At 39.6% G+C, this 22,188-nt stretch overlaps 1 protein-coding gene across 3 annotated transcripts; it reads left to right on the forward strand.

Annotated features, from left to right (window-relative positions):
* The first annotated feature begins 1,822 nt into the window (after positions 1-1,822).
* ganabb (glucosidase II alpha subunit b) lies at positions 1,823-22,138 on the forward strand. Of its 3 annotated transcripts, none has more exons than XM_042493773.2 (25): positions 1,823-1,875; positions 3,719-3,820; positions 4,303-4,411; positions 4,827-4,954; positions 6,546-6,725; positions 6,893-6,958; positions 9,575-9,632; positions 9,759-9,840; positions 9,973-10,069; positions 10,180-10,360; positions 10,481-10,634; positions 11,071-11,306; positions 11,503-11,629; positions 11,773-11,852; positions 12,824-12,964; positions 13,470-13,566; positions 13,668-13,769; positions 14,693-14,936; positions 15,534-15,598; positions 16,617-16,693; positions 16,851-16,925; positions 17,417-17,530; positions 17,622-17,731; positions 18,230-18,330; positions 19,384-22,138. In XM_042493773.2, the coding sequence occupies exons 1-25, from the start codon at positions 1,856-1,858 to the stop codon at positions 19,491-19,493; spliced, it is 2,856 nt and encodes a 951-aa protein (XP_042349707.2). In that variant the 5' UTR covers positions 1,823-1,855; the 3' UTR covers positions 19,494-22,138. The 3 variants fall into 3 exon arrangements, with proteins under 3 accessions (XP_042349707.2, XP_042349709.2, XP_042349708.2); XM_042493774.2 differs by lacking the exon at positions 1,823-1,875 and adding an exon at positions 1,894-2,134; XM_042493775.2 differs by lacking the exon at positions 6,893-6,958 and having other exon boundaries at positions 1,824-1,875.
* The last annotated feature ends 50 nt before the right edge of the window (positions 22,139-22,188 follow it).

Raw genomic sequence — 22,188 nt, forward strand, 5'->3', positions numbered from 1 at the left:
AAGAGTGCAAAAAATATAGGCCAAAGTCAGGTTAATAGTACGGATCCTTACTGTGATGGATGTCTTTTTTTACCATCTTGAGTCAGATTTACCAGGGAGGATCCTCGGGTTGGGAACAGCTAATTTATATAATCAAAATGTAATCATTACAGGGTTATTTCTGTTATGCAGCAACATTTCAGCCTCATAACTCATAAAAAAAGATGGATTTTTCAGACAGTTTTGCATTATATAAGGACAGTGACAGGGAAACATTGGTTCTCCAGGGGTAGACTGGTTCATAATTGTCTGTACACCAACAGGGTGAGGAATTTTCAGCTATGCTAGCCGCAGCTGTGTGAATGATCCAGATTTAGTCAGATAATCTTCTACAGATTAATTGGATTTTAACAACTATATAAAATATATTTCCCCTTCTTTTCATTGGACCAACTGTTGTTATAATTAAGTTTATAAGGGTGAAAATGTAAGAGTGTAACAAACACATAAATGTTAGTTAGTCCTTCCTAATATATATACATGACCCACAGTCATGGAAAACCTGGTAAAGTCATGGAATTTCACATCACATTTTCCAGGCCTGGAAAAGTTGTGGAATTAGTAAAAATCATTGAATGTTTTGGAGAAATCATTGAACTATGTTGTTTGTAATTAAATTAATTGTTAGTTATCTGTGGATAACTTCCCAACATTTTTCTTTAGCTGTAGCGTGTCTTTAATGTGTGTCGATGTGTGACGTCTACATATATGACATATGTCACATATGTTTCTTTGGTCTCTCCCTTTATTTCGTCTCTCCCCTCATGTTTTAATCTGATACCTTTGAAACTCTGGGCAAGTGGGGCAAGATTTAATTTTTTTTTTATTATGGTTCCTTGAAAAGTCATGGAAAGGTTTTTAAATTTTGTCCATGAAAATGTGTGGGAGCCCCATATATGAACAGAGAGAGTTTAATAGCAACTGCTAAATAATTAAAGAATATTTTAACCATTTTAGCTTTTTATGGCTTATAAGTCTTGTAGAAGTCGATTACTTTGCACTGGGGACATGATAAAGTAGAGCACATATATCAAAACATAAAAAAACCATTTTATTTATTCAACATAAAGATAATACATACAACATATAACGCAGAGATGTTCACATACTTATCATATTTTTTGGTCTTTTCATGTCCATCATCAACACTACTGAGTACCCATTCAAGGGTAGTACCACTTCTCATAAAACACTAATTTACTTGGCATATACTTGGATACTCAAAGTATGACAAAACAGTAATAATAATACTAAAATATAAATAAAAGTATATTAAATGTCCATTATCATGTTTATGTGATATGGTAGACCTTAATCTATAATGTAAGATATTTGTTGTAAATATTTGACACAATTTAAAGAAAAAAACGAGGAAGTAATTCATAGGGAGATAAATGTTGCTACATGACCCTACATATTCACAAAGTTGTGTTTGGTTTTTTGTTTGCTTGTGTTTGTTTTTTCAAATTGCATTACATTGTACACGTGTTTTCATCACTTTTTCGTTGCAGTGGGACAAATCCAGAGCAAATGTGTGCACTGCACTGAGTGGAGCCTGGAGATGACGTGTCCGAGTCTGAGAGGATAAATATGCAAACTAAGGTCACGTACATCCTCCTTTTTATTATCAACAAGATAGAAAAAAATAAATAAATATTCTAAATACTAAATATTGTTATTTAATATTTTGATTTACTTTATATTTTCGAATTTAAAGAAAAAAAAAAAATTTATAATTTGTTGAGATTTTTTAAAAAATTTTAACGATCTCTGTTGCGGAGTGAAAGGGGCGGAGTCAAGCGGAACTATAACCAAGATGGCCACCTTCACTGAAAGGTAAGACAAAGCAGGTCCGCCGTTTCATCGTGATTTTATCATTAATTTGATACGTTATCAGCGCGACGGAGGCCAGAGATTATCGCTGTGGGTTCATACTAAGTGGACGTGTGAGCTTTAGTTAATGTTTTGGGGTTTAACGGCCGCCAGGAGGAAATCATAGTGGAAAAGTCTGGAAACCTCCTCAATTGAATTAACGGATTGACAGGCTGACTGTGCCGCTTTTAGCAAGGTTAGCACGATATCCTGATCCGGAGAGGTAATTAACCACAACACCGCTGTCAAACATACACACACCATAAGTCAGCCTGTGTAATACTTGGGCATTGTAGTCAAATTATTAATTTGTGTTCGTTTTCTGGTGTATTTTACCGGAAATCCGAATGAATGCTAGCTAACTTTAGCATACATTAGCTGATACGTTAGCTAATACTGTCCCCTGGCATCACTTCAAACCCATCACATCACCCGGCTCTGACAGGAGGGTGACGGCTCCAAACGTGTCTCTACGTGTAGGCCTGACACGAAAAACAGGACTTCAGTTAATGTTTTGGATGTTAATATATGCGCAGTGTGCAGCTGCAGCAGGATGAGGAAACGGGAAATTGGTTTTTGCTACTGGTGACATTTTCAGGCGCTGCTTTTCTCTTGAAGACACATTTACCACCACAGACAGATCAAAGTCCGCGTGTGTGTATATAACATCTGTCCTGTGTACGTGCTGCACTTTGGTTGGGGTCCTCTTCAGGGTTGGAAATTACCACCAGCCACAATCCAAATGCGGGTACAAGGTGCAAGTGTATGCTAGATTTGCGTCACTCACAAGCCCAAAAAAAGTATCTGTTGAGTGGGTGGTAGATTTAGGAATCCAGATACTACTGTGTCAGGTGGATATAAAAGTTAATTTCCAACCCTGGTCCACTTGGGTAACTGCCAGTGGTGGATGAAGTACCTGAAAGCTATACTTGAGTAACAGTACATATTTCTTATCAGAAAATGACTTTGGTGGAAGTTAAAGTCGCCTATTAGAATATTACTTGTGTAAAAGTCTTAGAGTATACAATATTTACTGTACTTAAGTATCAAAAGTTTTTATTTTTATGATATTACAAAAGGGGTCCTGCAGTATTTTTTTTTTTTTCAGGGCTGATACCAATTATTTGTAGTTAATGAGACCGATATGCGATTTTGGAGCTGTTGATGCATTTACAATAAAAAAGAAAATCTTTCTGTCAATATTTAGAAAAATACAACAAACTACAACACAAAACTTTGTTTAAATTCCTTTAGCAAATGTTTAAACAAAATCTTTCAACATCATGTGCAGCATCTTCCCAGCAACTTCCTTTTTTATAAAGTCGAGTGAACTTTTAGATTTAAAAAATTGTAAATAAAATAGCTCCCTGAGGTTTTACAATGTAAAAGTTCCTCCCATGCTGAAATTTTCTTTGCAGTTTTTAATTAATTGATTTTATTGCAAATATTAAAATAAAACTCCAATACAGATAATCAGCAAAATGCATGACATTTCATTGCACATGCTCAAAATAATGGCTAATTTAAAATTAATAATTTACCAAATGACTCTTGCATTACCATCACCAAAGTGTTATGTTTTATGTTATGAAAAATATTTCAAAAAATAACATTTGCCATAACATTAAGATTGATGTTAGTACATGTTTTTTTCCTTCAGTATTGGCTTCTTTGAAATTGGTCTTAAATGTAATTTCATGAAAGTTTGAAATCCCACTTGACTTAAGCTGTAGGAACCGTTTTGCTCAGCTAACTGTGGGCCAGTGTCCATCTTAAGTTAAAGTTGTCTCCTTGTTTTTCTTTCAAGGATGGCGCCTGTCTTGGTGCTGTGGCTGGCTGTGTGCGTCAGTGGGTCATGGGCTGTGGACAGGGGCAACTTCAAGACCTGTGACCAGAGTGCCTTCTGCAAGTGAGTGCAAGATAAAAAAATAAAATAAAAAAAAAGACATTTACTTTTGTATTCCTCTCCTCCGCAAAACAAACAGACTAGGTACATAAAACCAGTAAAAACACATAAACCGGTTTTCCTTCACAAATCAGTGTTTCTCTAAAGCCTCTCCAGAGCCAGGTTTTGGTTTTTCTATTTTGGGCTACAGTAGAAACATGGCAGAGCAACATCGCAATCTCTCTGGAGAAGGCCTTGCTCCCTATTTAGATATAAATAGCTCATTCCAAAGTAACAGAAACACAACAATTCTTATTTGCAGGTGATTATACACTAAAGAAAACACATTATATTATATTATATTATATTATATCATATTACATTATGTTATATTTCTGCCAATATGTCCTCCTAAAACCTACACACTGGACCTTCAAAGAAAATAAAAGCCCTCAGGTGCTGATTTATCACCGCTGTCCACTGTCTTAATTTTAAATTTTAAACAGGCGTCAGCGAGCGTTGAAGCCTGGCGAGTCTCCCTATCGAGCCCTGCTGGAGACCATGGAGCTGACCAACACCAGACTCACGCTGCAGCTCATCAATGACAACAATAAGGTAAATCGCACACAGAGGAGCGTTTCTCAGCGTGGAAGCTATGGCTGCAAGAGGCACTAACAGCTTAACGTCACGTGTGGTAGATGTGCTTTAAATCACAAGATCCTCAACTGAATTAATGAATAAACTGTTGACTAAAATTGTAGATATGGCCCAATGTTAAGCCTGTTCCCAGATTGGGAAATCTTGATGCCATTATGAAGGCACAAGTTACCAGTTTCCCTTCCTGAGGCATCAGAAGCAAACGCCTAATATGGTAAACTAAGTGTAATGCTAAAAAAAAAAAACTGGCCCTTGGCTGAACCCATTTTCAGGCCTCTGTAGTGTTTCTGAGATAATAATACTATTCTGTACTCTCCTTTGCTCTTCCTGTACAGTATATCACTCTTTTCTCTCTCACCCGTCTCTTTCTCAGGTGCGTCTGCTGCTCGAACTCTACCGTCTCCAGGGAAACATAACGAGGGTGAAGATTAACGAGCTGAAGCCTCTGAAGCCTCGCTATGAGGTCCCAGACGTGCTCATCAGGGAGCCGCCAACTGAGCCGTAAGTCTCCAGAGGGGGTTACTGACTGTGTGTCGTGGGGTGGGTGTGTGGAGGGAGGTTTTGATTTAGCAGAACAAAGTGAAAAGGCAAAAATAACACTTTCTGTTTGTAGTCCTCTATGTTTTTGTTAAAAAAAACTGCTTCAGCAGGATCCCTCTTTTAGAAAAGATAGATCTACATGTTTTGTTTAAGAAGGCAGAATAACAGTGAACATTTGAGAAAATAATGATAATATAAGCCTGTTTTATGGAAGAAATTTTGACTTGTCATAATAGTAGAAGCACAGGTATGAATGATAAAATCAATCATGGCTAAAGTTCATTTAGCTGCTTCAGTTTTGGGGTCCTGGTTTTGTGCATGTTGGCTCACTGGCTGTGTTTCCATGCACGCTAATTCTACTGTAATTCTGAATATGACAATATTTTTTAAAATTGTTGCAGGTCATGTAGACAGCATATTTTGTTTAGGCATTCCAAAATGGGCCTTTTTCCAAATTTCACATTTTTAAAAGCGTTATTTGGACATGTATACAGCACATTCAGAATATGCATATGCATCTCATTTGGGGTTTTTACCGTACTTTCCGACACAGGACAGCAGTTTTTAAGGCTGAGGTAGATATGCATGCCCAAAAGTAAAGGCCAAATTTCTGGATGGGAGCAGAAACACACCTACTTCTCAACAACATGAAAAGCTTGGATATTAGCAGGTTTTTGGAGATGTGCAAATATTGCAACTCCAACCTTTTCAAGAAGGTGATTAAAGGAATAAAAAGGGGAGTCAGTGTGTAACACGTCCGCCACTGATGGGCAACTTGGAAAAAAAAATCCTTTTTGTTGCAAGAAAGCAAAATGACAAGCAGCTCCAGCGGTTCCACTTTTGTATATTTTGATGTGATAAACGAGATGTTCGGGCACATTAATCAGAGTTTGCACGGCTGCTTTAAACTAGTATATTGGTGGAATTTTTATTTTCATTAGCGGTGTTCACAGCGTTGTAGAATTATTGCCTTTTTCGCAATAAGGGCAAAAACTGGACTATTTTGTGTATGTAAATTGCTCAATGTCATCGCTTACTGGGACTTGTGAATTGAACAGAGCGGTCATTAATGTTATTAGTAACACCTAAACTTTTCAAACTGTCTGCTGTGAAAAGGACTGGTTAAGTAAGTAAATTAGAGCTGCCAAAGAAATGACTCATGGGTGTTTCTGAATTAGGTAATGCCTAATGAATAAAATGAAAAAAAAAAAAAAAAGATATTTAAAAAAACATTTTATCAGATTTTAAATATTTAATGAAAACAAAAAGATTGCTGTGTTTTTCTTCAGTTTGAGGCTTGTACCCATGCTGCTTAATTCAATTAAAATTCTTCCAGTGACGTGATAAAGCCCACTTACAAAAGAGCCTTTTTTCATATGTAGCCCTCTGGCATTGGTTTAGTTTTCTTACAAGGACTTAATGAGACAAATGTGAAGCATTTAGATGGACACTGAATACATGATAACCGTTCTAATTTGTCCTCGCTTTTCTTTTTCTAAACCAAATCCTCTCTTTAACTTCACCTCCTTCTCTCCCTCTCTCTCTGCCTCAGCCTGTCTCTCTTGTCTCAGGACGAGAACGGGGTGGTGCTGTCCCTGGGGGCGGAGTCTCAGAGGGTCATCGTCAGCGTCCGGCCCTTCCGATTGGACATCATGGAAGGGCGCGACGTGCTGATGTCGCTGAACTCGCGCGGCCTGCTGGCATTTGAGCACCTGAGGATGCGCAAGGACACGTGAGAAACCACGCATGCAAACACACACGTTGACAAAATGCCAGCCCTCTCTTTTAATCCACGTCCTCACTCAGTGGATGATTTCTATTTTTGTTCCCATGAAATGGTTTGTTTTTTGAGTATTGTCTCTGACTCGTTGTTCTGTCCTCTTCTCCCTATCATCCTAGTTTCTCCTATAAAGTAACTAGCACAGTGGCTAGCGTGTGGGATAATATCAAGAGGGTATTCTCTAGGTAAAGACCCTTAAGATTTGTGAGTGTGTATTCTGTTCCTTGTGCTAATGCTGCCAATAGTGACAAAACCATAGGGACCCCCATCACACCAAGTGCAGTGTTTACCCTCCAATAAATGTGACTGAGAGAGAGAGAGAGAGAGAGAGAGAGAGAGGAGTGTGGGTGAGTGTGTGCATGTCGGTGTTTAATTTGATCCAGGATCTCAGGCCAGCCCCCTGTTACCATCCTCATATTTATGAAGGATCTTTAAATTGAAACTAAAAGAAACACCTCTTAAGATTCTGATTTTTTTGTCTTATTTCATGAAACAAAGAAAAAATCATCCTGATCTTAAAAAAAAAAACACATTCACCTGAATGATGTAGATTCTGCTGTGCCAGCCAGTACTTTCACCGTCTTGTCCGATTAATGAAATCGTCCACGTAGACTAGAATGTCGCTCCAGCAGATCTAACATTGCAGCTGCATGACTGACTGTGTTTCCAGTTACGTTGAATGAAACTAGTTTTCACGCTTGCCTAGCTCATGGTGACAGCTAACTGCGATAGATGAAATATAACACTAGTGGCAGCGGGTTTGAGCCGGTTTAGACAGCACAGAAAGCTTTTCTGTTGTCACACACACGTAGTCTGAGTCCCGCCAGGTAGTTAGTGTCTTATTTGCAGGTGCTGCAGCCCAGCTCCCAAACCCAACAGCAACTTCTTTCTTTGTGGTTAAACCTCCGTTTCAGGGGTTAGAGTTTTCTAAATTGGGACATTTTCTGCTGATTTTTCTGGGACCGTGCTGCTTTAGAGCTATAAAGCCATTTCCTCATTACTGCGGGAAAACAGCTTCGGTTGGCGCCCTCATCATTGTTGTGTTTTTGGTGTGACAGTCCTGCAATAATGTGTGCAGCGTGGCTGCAATTTAAGATAGAGGCTAAATTAATGAGCTGAGGTTACCGAGTGTGACTGTAAAATAACAAGTCATCATCATATTGAACTGAAAACTTCTACTATGTAATAAGTAAGTGGAAGTTACTGCTAAGTACTAGGAGTATTACTGCGTATGTAAAGCATTGTGTCGCTCCAGAGGGAGCTGTGCAAAGTCTGAAAAATAGCCTCTGTAGCCCCCTCCTCATCTCTGCTGAAGGTCAGAGGCTCAGGGCTGCATCAGCCTTTAACGGGTCCAGATCATTTAATCCCCTCACTCCACCGAGTTGACCGACTCCTCTGATGCATCGTTACATGAATCAGTGTCTTGACTGACAATCCACCGTACCAGTGAATGTAGCGGTAAAACTAACGTGATGGCAAACTGTTGCAGAGCGATGCGTTAACCAGTAACAACAATGGTGACCGCTATAGACAAGATGGTGGCTATTGTTTTCAAAACTATTGATTTATCAGCACGTATAGATTCAGAATAATGGCAACAGTTTCATTTTCCTCAGTATCAATACACCAGCACAAGCTGCACTTTTTGCTCTGGCTTATTGGTAATATTAACTACAGTCATTCTGCTGTTCTCTGCTACCAAACAAGAAAAGAAAAGTCGTCATCATGTAGCCTTATATTTATCTTTTAACAAAATTTTAAAATTGCATGCCCTCAATGTCAATTTTTCTCCTGTGGTATCGACAATGGGATCAAATATGTATCTTTCATGGTATTGTACCAGAGTTAGAAATTCCTCTATTGTGACAACACTGATAGATGCTGCTATCAAGGCTGTTTGAAGTCGACATGTCTTCTCAATATTGCCCGACATCTTTTTTTATTTTTACTTCATTTCTCTCCACTCTTAAAACCCCCAGCAAAACAGTTATATTGGCAAGCATCAACGTGGACTTCAAATTACATTAGATTCAGGCGGATAACGTCTAGCGATTGGTTAGAGGAAAATGAAATCCCCTTCCCCACGCCGACTGATTACACTGAACTTAAAGTCAAGCTGAAGATGGAAAAGGAGTGTTAATGAGATGACAATTGTTTCTGATTTCAGGCAAACATTACCTGCTACTAGCATAAAAAACAGAATTTTTAACTGAACTGTTGGTGGCTGGGTTGCATTATGGGTAATATAGGTACCGGGTGTAGGGGAAGAGCCTTGTTTTTACGCTGCAATGTGAAAATGGCATAACTGGCTTTTAAGATGCATTTTGGCACCACTGCCTCTTGCAAGTGCTGCAGATCATGCACCTCCACAACTGTGTGTGAATATCTTATTTGACAATTTTGGTGTAATACCATGGCCTCAATCACACCATGTTCTACTGGGAGCCCACTGGGTACCTGCTGGTTCTGTAAGGAGCCTTGCGGGTGTCACAGTCAGTGGCCTCTTGAGGTCCTGTCCCATAATGCCAAGCTTGAAATAGCCACAAGGTAGGGAGTTGCTCAGTCCCCTTTGTCATTAACGTTAGGTCAGTCAAGACCTTGTAGAGTATCTGTTAGTTGTCATCACTGTGGTGTCAGGGAGTATTCACCAACCTCCCTGTCTGTATGTCCTTTTCCTTTTTATTATAGTTTATACTCCCATATATTGCTACTCATTTCAAGATGGCATGACTCTGCCAAAGTGACACATCTTTCTTGTTTCCATATCCCTTCCTCCGTCCACTCTTTGTGCCACGGAGCAGTCAGGCAGACCCGGAGGCTGAGAAGAAAGAGGAGGCTGACCCAGCAAACCAGGCCGAGGTACCACATACTAAAATACACTTTAATTTCCTCTATTTATTTTAAGCACACCACATCTGTGCTATATCTCAGTCTATATGTCTTTTCTCGTCAATGATGTTACTTTCCTTCTCGTTTGACTACCAGACAACTAAAGAAGAGGAAGAGAAAGATGAAGACGGGATGTGGGAGGAAACTTTTAAATCGCATTCAGACAGCAAACCTAATGGTAAGCTCCGCATATATTTTCAGTTAGCTAATTACCCTTCTCATAATAGCGTTTGGTGTTATATTTGAAATAAGTCTTGTGTGTAAATGATGATTACATCTCCTCTCACTAATAATTGCTCTCGCCTCACAGGTCCTTCTGCTATTAGTTTAGACTTTTCGTTGCCGGGTGTGGAGCACGTCTATGGCATCCCAGAACACGCAGACACCCTCAGACTCAAAACAACAGAGTGAGTGTCATCAACATGTCATATTTCACATACAAGATGGAGTTTCCATTGTGGACCGTGTTTCCTGCGCTGCATTGGATCAAGCCTGAGTGCTTGTTTTTCTGTTTCAGTAATGGAGATCCATATCGGCTCTATAACTTGGATGTGTTCCAGTACGAGCTGTATAACCCTATGGCCCTTTACGGAGCTGTCCCAGTCATGTTAGCCCACAACGCCCAGCGGACCACAGGTATCTTCTGGCTCAATGCCGCTGAGACGTGGGTGGATATCAGCTCCAACACAGCCGGGAAGGTATGAACCTTATTCGTTCTCCTTAAGTTCCCAGGGCTGTTTTGGTCAAAAATAGCCAGCAGTGAATGTCTGCTGCTCCAAAGCACAGAGCTTCAATGACTCACTTTGGTCTCTTTCCAGACCGTGTTTGGAAAAATGCTGGATTATGTTCAAGGCTCCAGTGAAACTCCACAGACAGACGTGCGCTGGATCTCTGAAAGCGGCATCATTGATGTTTTCATTATGCTTGGACCAACACCCAAGGACGTCTTCTCTCAGTACGCCTCCCTCACAGGTAGGAAGATGGATGACCAGCCTTTTGCACAAACAGGGTTGTGCACAAAGAGTTGATGGTTATTACTGCTAAATACTAAGCGATCTGTCATCACAAAAAATATTCACAAATATGTTTATTTCTTGTATATTTTCTCACTTTCAAGCTGTGACACTTTTAATGACACACAATTCATGAATTTAAAGTTTGTTGTTGCAATTAAATTAAGTTTATAATTAATTATAAACAGAGTTGAATGAATGATGGTTCAGACATGAAACGCAAAGGCACTGGCTCTGTTTTTATCAAGTCTTTGAAAAATCATCTTGTTGTTTCATCCAATATCTTTCAAAAAGAAAATCAAGATAAAGTTTGAGCATCCTTTACTCCTTCACACAAGATCAGCAACTGACCTCCTCACATGTTCTTACCTCCTCCTTCTCTTGTCGTCCACCAGGGACCCAGTCCTTCCCTCCCCTGGCTGCTGTGGGATATCACCAGTGCCGCTGGAACTACAATGATCAGGAAGACGTGCAGTCAGTGGATGCAGGCTTTGATGAGCACGACATCCCCTATGACTATATCTGGCTCGACATTGAGCACACCGATGGCAAACGCTACTTCACCTGGGATCCACACAAGTTTGCAACACCAAAGGAAATGCTGCAGGGTCTCGTGGACAAGAAGCGCAAGGTACATGCGACAACCTAACTGTACCAGCAGGCAGTGTTAGGATCCACAGTTTTGTGGCTTTTCTTGCCATAAAACTTCAGTGTTTGTTCTATTTTCCATCTAACTTCTGAAACCTCAGTAAATTACATGCAGGCGTCTTCTTGACAGTACTTAAACTTTCGAAGCTTTCCACTGAATAGTCTTTATTTTACCATAGATGGTGGCCATTGTAGACCCTCATATCAAAGTAGACAGCAACTACAAGATCCATAATGAAATCCGCAGTCGGGGTTTCTATATCAAGAATAAAGATGGAGGAGACTATGAGGGCTGGTGCTGGCCTGGTAAGAGACTGACAACTCAACATCTGTAACATTACTTTATGATCTTCACTCAAAAACATGACATTTGTAGTGACGTTTGCAAAGATTATTGACGTGAAAATTTCTCTCACATTCCTCTCTGTACTTTGAACCATGTCCTTCAGGTAGTGCCGGCTATCCAGACTTCACCCGAAAAGACATGAGGGACTGGTGGGCCAGCATGTTCGCCTACGATCAGTATGAGGTGAGGACTCTTGTCCCCCTGTGGCTCAGCTAAAGACAAGCAGTCATAACTCTGCTATCATAATTGAAAGTAAAATACTTAAGATTTATCATGTAGGCTGTTTCTAGGTGCCAGCTGTCTACAAGAAAGGACAGCAGCTGAAAACACTCATATCAACAAAGCATGACACCAGATCTATTAACCAAACCTTTAATTATCACAAACGCTTTTTCTGCAGCACCCAGTTTGATTAGCATACTCTTTTCATTATGCAGGATTTTAGCAATACATAATCCCTCTCAATCATCACGTACCTGCAAGAGGTGTGTGGCAGTGTATTGTTTTCCTGAGACTCTGCCTTTTAACAATATTTTCTTATTCTCTTCTTATTTTCTGTGCTTGGGATGTTTGCAGCCTTTGCCCCCACAGCGTGCAGTGATCGAGCCTCTGGTCCACTGCTGAAAGCCCTTGCATTTGTAGTATTATAAACTGGATTATTAGAGTGACATTTGTGGAAAAGTTATAAGCCAAACATTTCCTACTGCAACATCTTCAGATTAAAAGCATTTAACTGGCGAAATACAAGCTGGCTGTTATCATGAGTACTCAAAGGGAATACTATGTGTTTTTCCGTTAGTTTAAAATTTAACGCTATCGTTCATTAGAAATGCATCTTTATGGCAGCATATCAGTTTAAAATATTGTAGAGAGTTATGAAAGAAGAAGGTGCTACAAGCGACAGGCTGCACACCTCCATCTGAGTGAGGTAATCAACCCTTTGCACTGTGCCCTGCTGTCTGCAGACTCATGAGGTGTACAATGCAAAATCAGATGCCTCAGAACTGTGTAGCATTAAACCACATCACCACCAGTAACTCCTGGTGTCACCAAACCAGGACTGAAATCTTTGTTTCTTTAAAATTGCACTTTTTCTACAATATGATCATTCTGGCCTGGAGACTTAACGTCCACAACCTCTGTCCATCCTCCAGGGGTCTATGGAGAACCTTTATACATGGAACGACATGAATGAGCCGTCAGTCTTTAACGGGCCAGAGGTGACCATGCACAAGGATGCAACGCACGGAGCCTGGGAGCACCGTGACGTGCACAACATTTATGGTTTCTATGTGGTGAGTGCACATGATCTGCCTGTGGCTTTGTGTGAAAGACTGAAACTTTCTCTTAAACTAAATTTCCTTGCATTTTATCCCCTTTATGTTTCTCAGTCTGGTTGAATATTCATGCATGAATGTAACTATTATGCCGCTGTAGTTGATTTATCAGAGGAAATGACTGTCCAAGCATGTAAAAAGATGTTGGTACCATGTAAAAAGCAGTAGATCATAATGCTGAACATAAATTAATGCATCTGCAAAATAATATTACCTATAGCTATTAGTTGTGGGCCGCTGTGGATAGATGAACATGTATCTATAATTCTTATTGACATTAATTTTTCAGCAGCAGCAGGAATTAAATGTGTGACATTATGATTTTGAAATATCCTCACTGATATGAGTATGCTAACAAATGAAAAATCCCTTTTAAAGAGAACCAAAAAATGCTTTGAAAACTAGATGATGTGGGTAATAGTACCGCCTCTGCTCCACTGATTATCCTCTGCACAACCTGCAGCAAATGGCCACAGCAGAGGGTCAGATCCAGAGGTCAGGGGGCGTTGAGCGACCATTTGTTCTAACCAGAGCCTTCTTTGCCGGGTCACAGCGCTACGGTAAGACCTTAAATGATTTTACATGAATTTCACCTGCTACAAACCTTTTGTGTTGCCTTTGTTAGCAGAGGACGTGTGTTGAAGTGTGTTTGTGTCTGTAGGAGCTGTGTGGACTGGAGATAACGCTGCTGAGTGGGACCACCTGAAGATCTCTATCCCCATGTGTCTGAGTCTGGGCCTGGTTGGAATCTCTTTCTGTGGCGGTGAGGGTTTTTAAGCTTTATAGTCTGCTGTTGCACTGATAGTTTGTCTCTTTGGTAAAAACAGTAGACACTAGATATCAAACAAAAGCTAGAGACTGCAGCGTATTAACTCACTGTGAGCTGTAATCTCACTACTTCTGAGTAGAGGAGCAGTCTCTCTCTCTGTGCTGCTGCCTGCATGTAAGCAGCTGCTGCTTGTTCAAAAGAGTATGGAGACAGTCAAGAGCACTCACTCTGTAGCAAAATCTGGACACCAAAACGTCCCCAGAATAACACTGCAAAGCACACTGAACAGCCCCAAAAAAAACCCTGACTGCTCAACTTGAAGCAATCGAAGTTGACTGAAGGATCTCAGACTGCTGATTCAAATCTCCCACTTTAAAGGGGAACCCTAGTATCTAATCTGCGTATCTAAAAATAAATAGCTCCTCACACTGCTGTGTATTGATGATTAATTTATTCCAGTGGCACAAACCGGTCTCGATCAAACATCGGTCACTGTGGGACCTAGGGAGTAAGTTCACCCAAGACACATGAAGTCATCCACAGAAATGTGGTCAGTCCTGCTCTTTTCCTGGTTCAGAAGTTGTCTTTAGATATTAAGAAAAGTTGCTCTCAGCAGCTTCTTTAAAAGCTCCGAAGAGGAAACTTATTTAGGCACTTTCATTGTCATTTAGGAGGACTCCTAGTGGACAGATAAGATCCTTTGTGAATATGGCAGGTGATTTATTTCATTGCATCTACATTTAATAAAGATGATTTAGTACAAGAAAAGCACACACTTATTCCTGTCTTCCTCCAGCCATACACTCCAAAAATAAATGCTCTTTGGGCGTTGTTGTGTCTGGCCTTTTTGTTTCATTTATATCATCCTTTGAACAGCCTGGATGTGACACTAACTCTGACCGCACTCTGTCTTATAGCTGACGTTGGTGGTTTCTTCAAGTCTCCGAGCACCGAGCTCCTGGTGCGTTGGTACCAGACCGGAGCGTATCAACCGTTCTTCAGGGCTCATGCCCACCTGGACACTCCCCGCCGTGAGCCCTGGCTGTTCGGTCCAGAAAACACTGCGCTGATTCGGGAAGCAGTGCGTCAGCGCTACACCCTCCTGCCTTACTGGTACCAGCAGTTCTACCACGCACACCGCACTGGAGAGCCCATCATGAGGTGAGGGTGGAGCGGGAAGCATTGTTTATGTTTGTGTCTCTTTCATGTCCTCTTTCTATGGTTACAAAACACAGATATCAGTACCTGCTTTTCTGTGGTGTCCAACTACAGATCAGATCAATGCGGCTTTTTTAAGTAGCAAAAACACAACCAAACTACTTCCTGACAGAAAATAATAAAGCATTCTCCAGCAGATCCTAAGGTTTCAATTTATTATTTATGTACAAAACTTAATGATTCAAACCTTGTGCAAACATCATTTGGGAAATAACATAATGCGTCTTGCTGATAACTTTGTGCTCGACTACCCACAGTGTCAGCAGAGCGTTAATACCAGTATATTAATATGTCATGTAATCGCACTTTCACTGCAGTGTATTTCAGAGCAGAGGTGTGCATTGTGTACATAATACAGACAAATGGAAATGCAAAACAAAATGTTTCCCCTACTCTGAATCACAACAATGCAATAATTATCCCTCTGCACAAAATACCTTGTCTTGAGTTTACTGCAGATTTTAGTAATTTGCTTTGATGCAGATGATGTTATTTTGAAATTTAGTCATTTCTACTCACCTGTGTGTTTCTCTGTTTCAGACCGCTGTGGGTGGAGTATCCTCAGGATCCTGCTACGTTTGCTGTGGATGACGAGTTCTTGATCGGTGAGACTGAAAATACCAAAACTTTAATTTTTTTTTGACTCAATGAAATATATGTGTGTGTGTGTGTGTGTGTGTGTGTGTGTGTGTGTGTGTGTGTGTGTGTGTGTGTGTGTGTGTGTGTGTGTGTGTGTGTGTGTGTGTGTGTGTGTGTGTGTGTGTGCAGCTCAGTTGTCTGAATTGGTGGTTGTTGTTGTAATAAAAGGATAGCATTAGAAATGATAACAATTAATTTATAAATTAATTGGTAGTTAAGAATTTAATCAAGCATGTGAAATTTAATTGATCAATCTATAGGCTGTGCATTACTGTCAAAGTATATTCAATATGTTGCTTTGATTTAGGGAAAAAAATATTAGGAATTGTTTGAAGTTTGTATTTTTTTGTCAAATGATGAATCGATTAAATTGTTATTTTTAGCAATAATTAATTAAGGAAAGTGCATACTATTTACACTAGATAACGTGTTTGGTGTAGATAACTTCTGTTTAGCATGCAAACAGCCAAGGTACAAGATAGGGCAGCTACATATGTTATCTTTTTTATCATTATTGCAATGTCAGCTTATGTGATAAACACATTAACACACAACACATTTTAAAAGCCTGATATTGCACTGATGGATTTATTGACTTAGTTGAAAAATGCACTTTAAAATACACAAACAGTCTTTTTTTCTTTCTTATCTGCGCCTTTTGTGATCAGTTTAATTATTTCAATCAAAAAATGATGGAAATAATGTCCTTTTTATTTACTTTTCAGCAACCCATTTGTTGTATTTTAGCCATATACTAAAATCAGCTGCAGAAAGGCAGAACTGAGAACCTTTTAAAATGTTTTTTTTATGGCAAGAAATATCATTATTGCAATATTTAACATGATCCCATATTTTCCTTATAGTTTGCAGCTCTAGCACAAGAGGACAAACTACAGTAGCATGAAAACTTTATATCAGTTGTTACAGTTAGGCATGATTTTAAATGCTGATCGGCTCCACTGACGTTACTTAACTCTGCTGCAGGAAGAGACTTGCTGGTGCACCCAGTTACTGAGGAGGGAGCTCGGGGAGTCACCGCCTACCTGCCTGGCAAAGACGAGGTGAGAGGAAGACACACGCAGGCTTTAACAGATCTTACAGATACTGACTCTTACTGGTGTTTTCAGGCTAAACATCTGCTGTGATCATTACTGTTTCTGTTTGAAAAAGGTGATTTTCATTCAGGCGTCGTCGTTTTAACTTGTGTGTGTTCCTCAGGTTTGGTTTGACGTCTTCACCTTCCAGAAGCACAACGGAGCCCAGAACCTTTACATCCCCGTCACCATAAGCTCTGTAAGGCACACACAATTTCTACATTTTAAGGCCCTCCACATCTTTTAATAGTTATTATTTTCCTATTTTCCCTAAGAAATTTGCCCTGATTTCTGTCAAAAACAAGAAGGCAGTTAGCAACAAAAGAAAAAATGACCCACAAATTTGCAAGAAATTAGTAAAAAGTATAAGAAAAAAATATTTAAAAAAAAAAAAGAGTGAAAGTTTCCAAGCCTGAAAAATTTTAAATTTACAATAATTTTGTAACATAATTTTAAAAATGTAATTATGATAATTTTTTCTAAATCTAATAATTTCTTGCAATTTGTAAAACATTTTTATCAAGTTTCTCAGTGCCCTTTTTTACCATGTTTTTTGAAAGAAATTGCAACAATCTGCTCAGGGTTCAAAGGTTTAAATAACTTGTGAAAGGTATCTGAAAGCAGCACAAGAAAAGAGAGGTTGCACCAGGTTTTATAGGGTTGATGTTAAGCTTTCTTTCTCCTTCTCAGATTCCTGTGTTCCAGCGTGGCGGCTCCATTATTCCCAGGAAGAATCGAGTTCGCAGGTCCTCCACCTGCATGATGCACGATCCCTACACCTTATATGTGGCTCTTAACCCCCAGGTAACTCAGTGGCACACACCGTGATGACAGCTGCTGGACGCTGACATTTTGACAGGCTGCATTTTCATATTCTTGACCTTTTGTCTGACAGAGAACTGCAGAGGGTGAGCTCTACATAGACGATGGCCACACCTTCAACTATGAAAAGAAGGAATTCATTCACAGGAGGCTCGCCTTCGCCAACAATGTCCTTTCTTCTGTGTGAGTGATCAATAATGCTTCTTTCAGCGAAAATCTACCTTCAAATGGGCTCTCAGATATATTTAGTTAAGATCTTCATTGTGACACAAGAAGGGGTCGACAGATTATGGACCTGGCCGATTATCAGCGTCTATACTTGGCATTTTGCTGATTATCTGTATCGGGGTTATTTATTAATTTTTTATTAAAGTTTTCACTATCTTCATAAAAAAAGGTTTTCTAAAGGCATTTAAACAAAGTTTTGTGTTGGAGTTTGTTATATTTCAAATTGTAAATATTGACAGAAATCTTTTCATTTTTATCGTAAATGCATATCTGTTCCAAATATTGGTCAGTAGTCTCATTAACTACTAATAACCGACAATATCAGTCGACCCCTATTTACAAACATAAAATAATTCAAACATTTCTGATCTGTATTATGGGGGTTACTTTCTAATTTTCTATTGTAAAACCTCTGTGCTGAAGTATTAAATCCATGTCTCTGCTGGTCCACAGTGATCTGGCTCCAGATGGCCAGTTTACCACCCGCTCCTGGATTGAACGCATTGTCATACTGGGGGCCAGTAAGCCCAGTAAGGTTACCCTTAAAACTGCTGGTGAGTGCCATAAACAGCCTTTCTGTCACTTGTTTAATGCATTTAAAGTTATACACTGTATGCTACTAAATCTGTTGAAATGCCTCCAGCTTCTTTACACGAGGAAAAGGTTTTATACCATTTTGTTTTCTAAGAGTTTTATGATTTTTTAAAAAAGTCGTCTGATACCGTGGAGCGATCTTCACACTGACCTTAAGTGAATTAATGTGAACGCAGTTTTAAACTGAAAAGGTTTTTCTGTGGTCACACTTAGAGCCGGGTACATTTCACTGGGTGAAACTGGGTATAAATGTTTTTACTTGGGTGCTGTTTCCTGGAGCTGGTTGTATTGTCAGTTCAAAATTGCAGGATTATGTGTGTGTGTGTGTGTATATGTATATGTATATATATCATCATGGCATACGGTCATGGTCAATATGGACAGCCACAGACGCCGTTTTGAGTATTTTACCGGTGTTTATACGTCTGTCGGTCTGTGGACAGATTTTGTCATTGTGAAAGTCATAACTGATCAAGATGCAGTCCCAAAACTTGACAGGTGTTAACCCTCTACTGCTAGCTCACCTAACACCAGCTAACGTTACAGCACAGCTGAGGCGGCATCAGTGTTTACTCCTCGTGCTGTCATCTGGTCCACGAGTGGATGCTCGCTTCCTTCTGCCAGTGATACAGTTTGTGGGCAAAATTCGGTCGAGAGAAAATAATTCCTGCATGAAACTGCTCACAACATGGTCTGTGACATCTTACTTTAAGTAACCGGGTCATGATTTCTGGAAAGAGACATTGCTGTTGAGTCATTTTAAATGTCTTTTTTTGGTGTTTGAGCGCCACAAGCCTTTATATCAAAGAGAAAGCAGACATCTCTAAAGCCGAAATCTTCAACACTCGGCAAAACACCAAAACAATCTGGCTTTATAAATAGCACTACAGGTTAGAGTAATATGTGTTTAAGATTTTGGGGTGAAATGTCCCTTTTAAGATTGATTACAATGAGATTTTTTTTCTCCAGAAGGTCTTCTTTTTCTAAAACAGCCTCTTTTTTCTGTTTTGCAGATGGTCAGGAGAGCCAGCTAGAGTTTGACTTTGATGCCTCCATGTCGGTGTTGACGCTCCGCAAGCCCGGCATGAACGCAGGGGTGGACTGGAACGTGATGCTTCAGTAACCATGGAGACCGAGGAGGAGGAGCAGGCCGAGAAATTGACTGAATTAGACTAAACATGAGGAGAGAGACAGAGAGAGAGAGAGGAGGGAACAGACACAAGGCGCTGATGCCCATGACTTACTACAGCAAGACGACAGGATAGCCATCATGGAAAATAAAGGACATTCACACAGAACACATTAAACACAAACAGTTTTCATCCCTTCACCCACACACACACAGACAGACACACGCATTAACTCATGTAGATCTGTCAGTTGAACTGAGCCATGTAACGTCTCTGCCACGTCCCTCTTGTGTTCAATCATGCTGTAAACCTAACAAAAAGAGGCTACTACTAGATAGATAATTCTGTTTGTCACATTTTTTCAAATAGATAACAATTGAGAAAAATCATCTTTGAAATGAATCTTTGGGGTAAAGAAAGGAAAACATTCAGGCACTCTTTTTTTTTTTTGTCCACTTGGTTTATCCATCCAGTCTGCCTCAGTAGAAAGATCACTGCTCTGGAGGATCATTTGTCATTTTAAAATGAAGGTTTGCACTTAAAGCACATGCTCCACCTGCTGGTGATTCCCTCTTATGTGTGTCTGACTTGATGCTCCTCCAAAAATCATTCCAGCGCTCTCTGAAGCCGAGAATTGAATCAGTGCAGAGCTCGGCTTTCTTTACTCGTGCCACATTTCATATATTTTGGGCAGGCCAACAGTCAGCTGTGTGGCTCTACACTTAATGGGATAATTCGGATATTTTGAAGGTGGGTTGACTGAGGTTCTTATCTGTAGTCAGCTAAGCAATGTACTGCTGTGAACAGTGGTAGCAAAACATATTTTAGCTAGGGTTGGGCTTTTTAAGGGAATCTCATTTAAGTACTCACATTATATTATTATACTCACAAAAATAATGGAATGTAAATTGGCCGGCCAGTGAAAAAACATGCAATTTGAATTTCATTTATTCAACAGTCAGGCTTCAGTTAGCCTAATGAACCGTAAATTAAAAGTAAACATAAGAAAAACCACCAAAATTTTTGTCGCTGCTGTTTGCAATTCAGGTTAAAGTCAGTTCACCGTCTTTGCGGCACGAGCTAACTCAGCAGCAGCTGCAAACACCCGACACCAAAGCCGTTTAATGGTCCCAAAAACTCTCACAGACGCCAAAACAGCGACTCATCCCTAATTTTATCCCCCTAAAAATTCAGTAACAGTTTAAATTATATTTAGAACATTTTCATTGTTTGCCATCAGATGGCCCTTTCCAACAGGGAACTGAAGCCGTTGCATTTGCGCTCTTACAAAGTCACCAGAGTCCACTGAGAAAAGCAGTAATTTTACCTCACTGAACACAGGAGCTGCTGCTCTGCTGCTGCTTCCATCAGTTTGTTAGCTTGTGTAATTTTGTGACTTTGGTGATTCTGAACTAACCTTTTAAATCACCAAAATCACACAATAGTACAAACAAATTAACTGATCGAGGCAGAGCAGTAACTCCTGTGTCCAGTGAGGTAAACTGAGTTGGTATCAATGGAGGGTTTAGAGGTGAAAATGTAGCGTACACTTAAACTGATAATGATTTTTTTTTTTTCTAGGTGGCTAAAATATGTTTCACTGCTAAGCCACTCCACAGCAGTACATTGCTTAGCGTTGAGGTGATACTCTGGCCTGCTTTTTCTTTCTTTTTTTTTCATTAATATTTTATTGAACTTTTCTTACTTAAGCACATTACATAAAAAATACATAAAAATATACATAAGTGATTAAAAAAAACAAACACAAAAAAGATCCATATTCCTTAAATCTGGGGGTGTGCCAACCTACATGGATCAGTACCTCATACAACCCCACCTCAAAAAATCTAGACAAAAAATGGTAAAAATAAAAAAAAAAAACACTCATCTCTCTTCCCAATTGTGTCCAGTTCATTCTTGTTTTCTCTGAGCTTATCAATGGAGAATTTGTGTGCGTGGAAATGATTCCTTATCATCGCTTCACCGTGGAAGCGATCAGGTTGTTCAGCTGCTGCACAGAGAGGTTTTCGGCTTTTTCTTTTGAACAAACTCTGCAGTGGGAATCACTTCAGGGGACTGAACCACTGGTGTTTGCGAATCATCCTGTTGACGTAGTTTCTTTGTTTTATCAGCTTCTTTTCCCAGCGTTGTTTACTAGATTATTTTTAATGCACTTGAGGAAGAGTGAGAACTTAAAAGTTGTTTAGATTTTCATGTGTTACTAGATGTCGGGACCGTCCAGGATCTCCAGTGTGTCATTTGGATCTTAATGAACGGGTCATTTTTAATGCTTGAAAGGTCTTTCACGAGCAAATGTTCATTTAAATCCTTGTGATTTAAACAAAAATCAACCCTAAATGTACACTGGGAAGTCATACATGTTCAAGTGACTCTCTGGAGACTCTCTGGTTCGTGTCCCGTCTTGTCAAATCATTGGACCTTTTTTAGGGGTTTTGTTGTTCTATGAGTTTGTCTCCTTGATTGTTTTTATGATCATTAATTTACATGTTGCTGCAATTTTGTTGGTGATGGCTTGAATTGATGGAAATGGAAGTGAAGGAATTGACTGTCAATCAAAGTTGTCAGATGTACTCAAAAAGATAAGACCAAGTGAAAATAAAGTTGACCAAATGTTAAAGATGTCTGGTGTTTATATTAATTTTGTAATCAATTACATTTGCATAATTT

This window comes from Plectropomus leopardus, chromosome 8 (genome assembly GCF_026936395.1).
Source record: "Plectropomus leopardus strain MGB_pleo_1.0 chromosome 8, ASM2693639v1, whole genome shotgun sequence".
Lineage (NCBI taxonomy): Eukaryota > Metazoa > Chordata > Actinopteri > Perciformes > Serranidae > Plectropomus > Plectropomus leopardus.